The 10,448-nt window shown below is 43.7% G+C and overlaps 2 protein-coding genes across 2 annotated transcripts; one reads left to right on the top strand and one right to left on the bottom strand.

Annotated features, from left to right (window-relative positions):
• Positions 1 to 5,874: 5,874 nt before the first annotated feature.
• On the bottom strand, positions 5,875 to 6,330 carry LOC130748325 (ubiquitin). The gene has a single exon (XM_057601504.1). The coding sequence runs from the start codon at positions 6,328 to 6,330 to the stop codon at positions 5,986 to 5,988; it is 345 nt and encodes a 114-aa protein (XP_057457487.1). The 3' UTR covers positions 5,875 to 5,985.
• Positions 6,331 to 7,811: 1,481 nt separating this feature from the next.
• LOC130743750 (protein FAR1-RELATED SEQUENCE 5-like) lies at positions 7,812 to 10,448 on the top strand. Its single transcript, XM_057595978.1, has 2 exons — positions 7,812 to 7,916; positions 8,202 to 10,448. Exons 1-2 carry the CDS (start codon positions 7,812 to 7,814, stop codon positions 10,446 to 10,448), a joined length of 2,352 nt encoding a protein of 783 aa, XP_057451961.1.

The following is a 10,448-nucleotide window of genomic DNA, read 5'->3' as shown; positions in this document are numbered from 1 at the left end:
CAGCCTCAACCGTGACGTCATAGAGAAAGAAGTTTTGAGCCGGGGTATTAATGAAACTAAGGAGGAAAACCTTGCTTGTCTTCTACGCGCTGGGTGTATTTTTGCCCATGCGTTTGACAATTTCAACGCCGCCGCTGCTGAAACTGAACGGTTGAGGACTGAGAACACCAAGCACTAGGAGGACGCCGCCGCTTGGAAGAAACGCTTCGACAAACTGCTAGATCAAGCGGGCAAAGAAAAAGTCCAGGCCGACAAGTTGATTGGCACGACGGGAATTAAAATCGGCGAACTGGAGGATCAACTGGCGCTGATGAAGGAAGAAGCGGATGATCTCGATGCAAGTCTCCAAGCTTGCAAAAAGGAAAAAGACCAAGCTGAGAAGGACTTGATCACTAGGGACGAGGCGCTGGTTGCTAAGGAGTCAGAACTCGAAGCATTGCGCGCTGAGCTGGAATCAGTGAAAAAGGCGCTGGCGGAGCAAGAGAAAAAGTCCGCTGAGTCCTTGGCTTCGGCGAAGTCTGACATGGAGGCGGTGATGCGAGCCACGTCCGAAGAGATCAAGAAGGCGAACGAAGCTCATGGGGAAGCCCTCGCCACTAAAGATGCCGAGATTACTTCCCATCTTGCGAAGATCAAAGGGCTAGAGGACGAGCTGGTGATGGAGAAAGCCAAAGCCGCTAAGGCGAGGGAACAAGCTGCTGACATTGCCTATGACAATCGCGAGCGCGGCTTCTACCTCGCCAAAGACCAGGCCCAACATTTGTTCCCGAACCTTGATTTTAGCGCTATGGGAGTAATGAAAGAGATCACCGCTGAAGGACTGGTTGGTCCTGATGATCCTCCTCTGATTGACCAACACCTCTGGACGGCAACTGAAGAAGAAGAAGAAGAAACAGGAGAAGAAGAAAGAAATAATGAATAGTGTAATTTTAATTTTACTTAGCCTTTACCGTCCTCTGTAATGCACTTTTCCGTCATTCCTATATATAAGCAACCTTTCGCCATAGTTTTTATATCGCCTTTGAATACTTCGTAAATTTTGTTGGATTGCTTTCGTCGTACATTTTTCGGTCGCCGCATTCTTATTGTTTAAAAATTTAAGAATGAATTTCGTAGTTTAACGCCCCAACACGCCAGAGTAATAAAATACTCAACATCCTGAGTGACCAAGCACTCGCCTTCCACCTTATTCATTCGCCGACCTTATATCTTGCGCTATTTTTTCACGCGTCATGTGATTGAATTACGCCTAACGACTTCGTGCATTAATTTTAACTAGGACTTGTTGCTTGGTATTTCACCGCCAAGACTTTAGACGTTTTCCACAAAGGAATAAACGGCCTCCATTCTTGAGGGCTTCGCCTGGGGCTTTGCCCGCTCGGGGCTTACAATGCTTGGGTCCCAATGGCCATTTGGGGGTCCCAAGTCTTTTGCCTAGTTTATGGTGCTCGTCGTATTCTGGCGAGACTTACCCAGCACGTCGTTTACGGGACCGGCGATCACATCAGACTTTCCGGGGGGAGATTCCCAGGCGTCAAAGGCCCTTTGTGGAATCGCCGCCACCTTTAGGGTTCCAGCAAGCCCCTTTGGGGATCAAGCTTGTCCCACCTAGTGATCGCCGTAATTCTTTATATCGATCGGCAATTCCGATCGTCAGGGAATCCCTGGAATTTTTGGATGTGAATTTCATGAACTTTCGTTTTATTGATGGAGCGTCTCGTTAAAAAACTCATTTCGGAGAAAAAGAGCACGCTTTTGTTACAATGGAGAGTTTTGAGGTACGGTCAACTCCACCACAAAATCAGCCAGTGACTGTGCGCCAACTGTGCCTCGCTTATCATATTGTAACCCATATTCAGATAATTCAACCGACCAGGCGACCAATCTGCCTGACAAATCTGGTTTTTGTAATACTTGTCTCAGAGGCAAATCCGTCCGCACCTTCACCAGAAAACTCTGAAAATAAGGTCTCAACCGCCGGGCGGTGACAAGGACCGCCAGCGCCGCCTTTTCAATTTTCTGGTATCTGACCTCTGCACCCTGGAGTGTGTGGCTTACAAAATAAACAATTCGATGCTCGCCATCTATTTCCTGCAGTATCACCGAACTCAGAGCACTATCACTTACAGCAAAATACAAGTGCAGTGGGTGTCCCTGTATTGGTTTTGACAAGATTGGCGGTGACGACAGGAGTTCCTTGAGGCGAACAAAAGCTTCTTCACACTCCGCCGTCCACTCAAATGCAACATTTTTTCGAAGACACTTGAAAAAAGGGAAAGATCTAATGCCAGACTTGGGAAGAAATCGAGATAAAGCTGCTATTCGCCCTGTTAAACGTTGGACTTCTTTCACATTAGAGAGGTTTTTCATCTGCTGAATCGTCTTGCATTTGTCTGGGTTTATCTCTATTCCTCTGGACGTGATCATGAATCCTAAAAACTTGCCGCCCTGAACACCAAAAGAGCATTTCTCCGGGTTGAGGCGCATATTGTGCTTCCTTATCTCGCCAAATGCTTCTTCCAGATCCTGATGATGGTCCAAACCATGTACTGATTTAACGATCATATCATCAACATAGACTTCCATGTTTCTTCCCACCTGCCCAGCAAAAACCCTATCCATCAACCTTTGGTAGGTCGCCCCAGCATTCTTCAATCCAAACGGCATGGTGCGATAGCAATAGTTGACTCTGGCGGTCATGAAAGCCGTTTTGTCCTCGTCTGCCGGGTACATGCGGATTTGATGATAACCAGAATAAGCATCCATCAAGCTAAGCAGTTCGTTGCCCGAGGCACCATCAACGAGACCATCAATGCTGGGAAGGGGATACGAATCCTTTGGGCATGCCTTGTTTAAGTCTGTGTAATCCACGCACATTCGCCATTTTCCATTCGCCTTTTTCACCATCACGACGTTCGCCAACCACGTCGGATATTTCACCTCTCTGATGAACTCTGCCGCCAGCAACTTGTCAACTTCTTGTTGAACCGCTTTTCCCTTGTCTCCGCCCAAGCGCCGCCTGAGTTGTGAAACTGGCTTGACACTTGGATTCAATGCTAATCGATGGCAGATAAGTTTGGATTAATTCCGGGCATGTCCTTGCAGCTCCAAGCAAACAAATCTAAGTTTTCGCCTAGCAACTTTGTCAGGCGCGTCTCCTGCTCGTCCGTCAATCTAGTCCCAATCTTCAAAGTGCGATCGCCAAACTTTAGCGCCTTTGTCTCTTCAATTGGCGTGGGCCTGTTCACTCGCCCCTCGCCACGTGGGTCAAGATTTTCATCCGAAGTTTCAATTTCATAACATCTGTGCCCAACCAACGCACTCTTCTTGCCATACAGGTTGAGGCAATTATTATAACATTCCCTCGCCAATTTCTGGTCCACCTTCAGCTTGCCAACCTTTCCATTGCTTAGTGGGTACTTGACCGCCAAGTGGGCTGTTGAAATCACAGCACAGAGGCGATTCAATGTATTTCGCCCAATGATGACATTGTAAGATGCCACCACATGGAGAACCAGATACCTTACCTTCAAAACTCTGGCACACTCATCTTCCCCGAATATTGTGTCTAGATCAATGAATCCTCGCACCATTACTTGCTCACCCGCAAAACCTACCAAGGTCCCCGCATATGGGGTCAGATCATTGTCAGTCAGGCCCAACTTGTCAAATGCGTCACCATAGATAATATCAGCCGAACTACCCTGATCCAGGAGTACCCTTCTAACATTGAAACTATTCAGCCTTAATTGCACTACTATCGGGTCATCCTTGTGAGGCTTTATTCCCTCAAAATCTGCCATCGAGATTGTTATGACAGGGTGTACGAATCCGAAAGCCACTTCATGAACTGAATTAACTGCACGAACATGGCGTTTCCGTGCCGCATGGGTGTCACCACCACCGCCAAATCCTCCGGCGATGGTGTTTATGGTCCCTACGGGCGGTCCTGAGTGTTGAGCGAACGTGTCATCAGCCCATTTGGTGGCGATAGCCGCTGATTCTTGCTTTTTCTTGCCCTTAGTGTCCGTTCGCTCCTCCTCTCGCTTATGCGTTTTGTTGTGATCGCCGTTGTTGCGCCACTGGCCTTGGCGATTTCCTTGATATCCCGCCCGAATCAACTTATCAATTTCCCGCTGCAAAGTCCAGAAGTCATCCGCGTCGTGCCCGGCGGACCGATGGTATTCACACCACTTCTTGGGATTGCCGTCCCGTGGTTGATATTTCGAGGCCTCTGGCTCATCCACTAGATTTGCGCCCCTCGCCTCGCGGAGTATATCCATTAAATCTGTGTTCATCACCATGTCAGCTTCCTCCCGCTGGCGATGAGACTTAGATTGCCATGGCCGGTGCTGTTCATAATCATCACGCCGTGGATACAACTGCTCCTTGGTCGGCCTCAATACCGCCTTCCCTTTATCTTGTCTTTGCTGCTTGCCATCCCCTTTGTCTTCGCCATTTTTATCTTTTTCCGCGCACTTTGGTGACGTGTCGCCTTTTTCCAGTTTCGCGCGCTTTCTTTTGAAAGCATCGTCCTCCTCGTCAAGGATATAAGTGCTGGCGCGAGCACGCATCTCTTCCATCGAACATGCTGGCTTGCGTGTCAACTTGCTGTTCAACCCTCCCGGTAACAAACCATTTTTGAATGCTAGAGCACAGGCTCGAGGTTCCTCGTCCTCTACCTTGACCGATGCAGCGCTGTACCTTGCCATGTATTCCTTCTGTGACTCTCCTTCTTGTTGGCGAATGTTGTATAGGTCATTGATCGTCACCGGCTGATTCTTATTCGCCGAGAATTGCACTAGAAACTTGGATGAGAAGCCTCTGAAATTCGAAATCGATCCGCGCGGCAAAGTCGTGAACCATGCCATCGCCGTCGATTTGAATGTCGATGGAAACATCCTACACTTCACCGCATCTGATGCCGCGATTATCACCATCTTCGTGTTGAAATACAGAAGATGATCCTTCGGATCAGAATCTCCGCTGTAAGAATCCAGAACTAACGTTTTCATATTATCTGGAATTGCCACACTCTCAACGTTCTCTGAGAACGGACGGAACTCAGCTACGGAATCCGCCTCTCTGCGTCCATCATCTTGTTGCTCGCGGCGGTAGAAGTCCAACTGAGCTTGTAGATGCTCATTCTGCTGCTGGATGTTGCCAATGTTGCGCATCATATGGCGCCACTGCTCCTGTGTCACCGCCGGTTGCTCCGGAGTAGGTGAATTCTCTGGTGATCGCTCCAGAGATTCGACCTGCGAAGGCGATGGAGGAGGTGGTGGTGGTGATGGAGGAGGAGAAGGCGGCTGTACTCCCGCTGTTCGTATCGGAGAATCCAGGACAACTCGATGAGGCCGCCGAGGCGGCGAAATTCGCTGTCGCACTGGTGAATGATGCTGCCTCCTGCGTCGCGTCTCCATCTAAACCAGGAATGACGCAAACTCGATCGAAAAACGAACGCTGGTCACAGAATCAGAATCAGAAAACTCGAGAATTGCCTAATCGTAATCAGAGATAGCTTCTTGCACAATCAATCCACGTGAATGGGAATAGAAAGTTTATAGTCCCCACAGACGGCGCCAAATGTTCTGGGAATGAACATTGAGGATAGGGATAGTACCTAGAGAGTGGAAAATTGTGCTAGAGAGAATGAAAATGAGAGAGAGAATGCTGAATTTCACGTGTTATTTTGTCAAATGGGCCAGAAGTCCCCTACAATTGGTAACTACCTCCTATTTATAGAGCTTGGGCACTACCTATTGGGCCGATTGGGCCTCCGAAGCTGAGGCCCAACTTAAGGCCAGACTCTCGCCTCGGGGCGGGCTACACACTGGGTGTTGCCCCTCTAGGGGCTCGCCCAGTCCAAGTGGGCTTCTGGTAGACATAGGTGAGCCCACACTTGCCACATTAATGACGATCAAAGTGGTTCGCCATGAAAGTCTCGACACCGCACTCAGCATTAGGGCACTCCTTCCTCAGCCTCTAAACCTTCCCGGAGTCATCCACCTTGTAGAACTGGAGGACAGCGAGCTTCACCTTCCTATGCTTGTGCTTGATCTTCTTGGGCTTGGTGTAGGTCTTCTTCTTCCTCTTCTTGGCGCCACCGCGGAGACGGAGGACGAGGTGGAGAGTGGACTCCTTCTGGATGTTGTAGTCGGCGAGGGTGCGACCGTCTTCGAGCTGCTTTCCGGCGAAGATGAGACGTTGCTGGTCCGGTGGGATTCCTTCCTTGTCTTGGATCTTAGCTTTCACATTGTCGATTGTGTCGGAGGATTCAACCTCAAGGGTGATCGTCTTCCCCGTTAGGGTTTTCACGAAGATCTGCATCTTCAAAACGAAATTCGCAGCAGCACAACCGAACCAGAAGAGTTGAAGGTGGACTATTTTTTATTTTATATAATTTAATAAAAATATGAAAAGAAAATTAATTTAAAAAATAACATTAATTTTTTTAGATGATATATAATTTGGAAAAAATATTAATTTTTTATAGTCGTAATTAATTTAAAATTATATTGGTATTGATGTGTAAATTAAGTAATATTAAAATAAAAAAAAAATTTACCAATGCCCTGAAGCATCAGCCTCACAAAGCTTTCTAGATCTGTGAGCCCTAGTAGAGCATCTTGGACAGATCTTAGATGAGCTCCGTTTCAACAATTGTTTTATCCTTACATTTCTTTGCTTAGAGAGTTTTTTTGGTACATCGAAAAATAAATTGCACCTGTCAGGGAATGATCCCTGGACGTACTCATTCTCAACTCATATGTCACCCAACTCTTACGACTTGAGTTATCCTTTAGGGACTAGTTGCTTGGAGTTTAGTAGGTATCTGATTTATGTAATATCATCAAAGAATATTTATTAATGTATAATATTTTCATAGTTTTTTTTGTCAACTAGACCGGTCTCGCCCTAAGCTGAAGGCTCAACGTGCATGAGAAGGGCCAACGTCTTAAGCGACTCGACTCTTAATGTCAAAGATGACTTCATCCTTATGTAAAGGACTCGACATCTTGTAGGCATGCAGACCGGTCTCGTCCTTGGCAGGGCGGCTTGACCACCACTAAAGGGGTCATCGACCTAGGCTGAAACTTAGAGTTGAGTCCGGTTCACTTGAGGGCTCAATAGACAAGATGAGGCCCAAATGTTATAGATTTAGGGTTATGGTTTAGCCCCACCATAAAATGCTAATCCTCCTATTCAATAAGACAAGTTCTCACTTAAGCTCAACAATGACTACACATAACCCTAGATCTAGGACCTTCATGTTCATGTAAGAACATCAACGATTCACAAAATGTTGATGAAATGGGGAAGCTCCCCGTAAGTGTGAAAACACATTTTAAATTTTAAATAGTCATTTGTTGCATAAATTCTCATAGTTTTCCAAATGAACAAACACTTATAAAAAAACTGTCAACTGCATATCAATCTTCGTATGTTCATTTATAATAATTTATATATTTAGTGAAATAAAATATTAAAAAGTAAATTAAAGTTTTGCTTTAGTTTAAATAATAATTAATTAAATATTTGCTTTCTTTGTTTTTAAAGTCTATATACATAGTTTTCCGATGTGTCGAAAAAAAAAGTATATATATATATATGAGAAGGGATATACTCACTCCAAGAGTAAGTCATCTAAGACACTCCAAATCTTTAACCGTTAATTATATTACAATCTAAAGGCTCATATTCATCACTAATTCCCTCACGTGATTTCACAAAACCTGGCACAGGGAAAAACGTCGATAAAATTTTCTCATCCTTGCAGCGCTAAACCAAGCTGTCGAGAGGGTTGATCGATGGCGGAGGTGAATCCTATTTCTCTGCTGCCGCAACCTCCTTCGCCAAGGACTACTATCTCAATCACTCATTCTATGGCTTCAGGTTCCGTTGATGAAACAAAGGTATTCTTATGTAATTTTGGGAAATTGGTATCATTACGTTGATAAATCATCTCTCAAGAATTGTCCTATCATCTTGTTTGATTCTCCTTGGCTGGGCACCATTGTGCAGCGTTACATATCAATATCGTTTTGGGTGTCATGCATTAGGATTTCTCCTTGGCTGGTTTTCGTGTTTTATATCTGTACTGGGAGGGAGATGGTGTTTTGTTGCTAAACATATACTATTTCTAGCCACCACTACTATTTCCAAACTCAAACTAATATTTGTTTTTCTTTTAAATTCAGGGACAACAACTAATGGATGATAATGGTATTGGTTCATCTAGTAAGGATTTTACAACTAGTATACTGGATACTTCAGATATAGGTGGGGAATTGAATAGCAAACCTGAAATTGGGATGGAATTTGAGTCCATTGAAAAGGTTAGAGAATTTTATAATTCTTTTGCTAAGAAGAATGGTTTTGGAGTACGTGTTCGTTCAAGTAAACCAAAGAGAGCAGTTTTGGTATGTTGCAATGAAGGTCAACATAAAGTGAAGATCTCAAGAACTGAAGAAATTCAAGATAGCACTAATCAAACTAAAAGAAAGTGCTCAACTATCCGAAGTGGTTGTGAGGCTTCACTTATTGTTTCAAGAGGCACAACCAAAAGTAAGTGGATGATAAAGTCTTTTAACAATGATCATAATCATGTCATGGTTAGTCCCAAAAGTGTGTCCTATATGAGGTGCCATAAAAAGATGAGTGTAGCAGCAAAGAGTCTTGTTGAAAAATTTGAAGAAGAAGGCATACCGACTGGAAAGGTTGCTGCAATTTTTAATGATGGTGACTCAACTTTCACTAATAGGGATTGTTGGAATTACATTAGAAATGTTCGGAGAAAGAATTTAGATGTTGGAGATGCTCAAGCTGTTTTCGATTATTGTAAACGGAAACAAGTAGAAAATTCTAACTTTTTCTATGCAATCCAATGTGATGAAGATTCTCGGATGGTGAACTTGTTTTGGGTGGATGCTAGATCACGATTATCTTACCAACTCTTTGGGAATGTCATCACTTTTGATACCACTTATAAAACTAATAAGTATAGTATGCCGTTTGCTCCATTTGTTGGGTTGAATAATCACTCTCAGTCTATTTTATATGGTTGTGCTTTACTACAAGATGAATCAGAGGCTTCTTTTGTGTGGTTGTTTAAAACATGGCTTCAAGCAATGGGTGGAAAAAAACCTATATCTATCATAACTGATCAAGATTTAGCTATGAAAGCTGCTTTGGCAAAAGTCTTTCCAGAAAGCCGTCACCGCCTGTGTTTGTGGCATATTATAAAGAAGTTTCCTGAGAAGTTAGCTCACATATATCACAAACAATCTATTTTCAAGCGAGATATGAAAAGATGCATTCGAGGTTCACATAGCATTCAAAGTTTTGAAGAAGAATGGATGCGCATAATGGTCGAGTATAACTTGAAGGAAAATGAATGGCTTCAAGGGTTATATAAGATTAGAGAATCTTGGATACCAATTTATAACAGGAGTACATTCTTTGCTGGAATGAATACTACTCAAAGAAGTGAAAGTATTAATGCTTTCTTTGATTCTTTTGTTGATGCATCAACAACATTACAAGAATTTGTGTTGAAGTTTGAGAAAGCTGTTGAAAGTCGCTTAGAGGCAGAACGAAAGGAAAATTATGAATCAAGGCATAAGTCTCGTATTTTGAGTACCGGGTCAAAACTTGAGGAACATGCGGCATCTATATACACCAGAAATATTTTTGCTAAATTTAAAGGTGAGCTAGAGAAAATCAACCGATTCACTAGACATAAGATTAGAAGAGATGGGCCTAAATATGTGTATCAGGTGTCCAATTGCTATGATGCTCGAGATACTTTCACTGTTGATATAGACTTAGACTCACAGATTGCTAAATGTGGCTGTGAACTATATGAATTTATGGGGATATTGTGCCGACACATACTAGTAATTTTCCAAGCAAAGGGAGTTGTTCAGATTCCTAGTCATTTTATTAAGGAACGATGGACTAAGGATGGTAACAGAGGTCTTGAAGACACTTATAATGATAATGATTTGGGTGAAAAATCTGATACATTAAAGATTTTAAGAAGGGTGCATGTGCAACGAGAAGCAAGTTTTTTAGCTGATCTAGCAGAAGAGTCTAAGGAAGCATACAATTTCATTATTTCAGAAATGAAGCAAACTCATAAGTCAGCTGCTGCAATGAAAACAAGTGAAGGAGTAGCACTTTTGGAGTCAAGCGAGAAGAATGTAAATCAAGTTTGCTCATCTGAGCAAGTGAGTGAACCACCACAACTGACTATTGGAAACCCGCATGTATCACAAACAAAGGGGAGAAAGAAGGATGGAGGAAAAATGACTCAAAATGGCAGATTTAAGAGTGGACTTGAAGTGTCACTTAATAAATCAGTTGTCAAAAGGAAAGCATGTCATGAATGCGGGGAGCACGGTCACAATAGCAGAACTTGCAAGAAAAGAAATCAAAATGATTAA

This window comes from Lotus japonicus, chromosome 3, assembly GCF_012489685.1.
Source record: "Lotus japonicus ecotype B-129 chromosome 3, LjGifu_v1.2".
Lineage (NCBI taxonomy): Eukaryota > Viridiplantae > Streptophyta > Magnoliopsida > Fabales > Fabaceae > Lotus > Lotus japonicus.
Note: the sequence above shows the minus strand (reverse complement) of the source record. Positions and strands in the feature narration are given on the sequence as shown.

Excerpts from the sequence above, each read along its gene's own strand:
- LOC130748325 (XM_057601504.1), bottom strand. The coding sequence starts at position 6,330 with ATGCAGATCTTCGTGAAAACCCTAACGGGGAAGACGATCACCCTTGAG.
- LOC130743750 (XM_057595978.1), top strand. The coding sequence starts at position 7,812 with ATGGCGGAGGTGAATCCTATTTCTCTGCTGCCGCAACCTCCTTCGCCA. Across the intron at positions 7,917-8,201 it reads GTTCCGTTGATGAAACAAAG|GGACAACAACTAATGGATGA; the intron begins GTATTCTTATGT and ends TTTTAAATTCAG.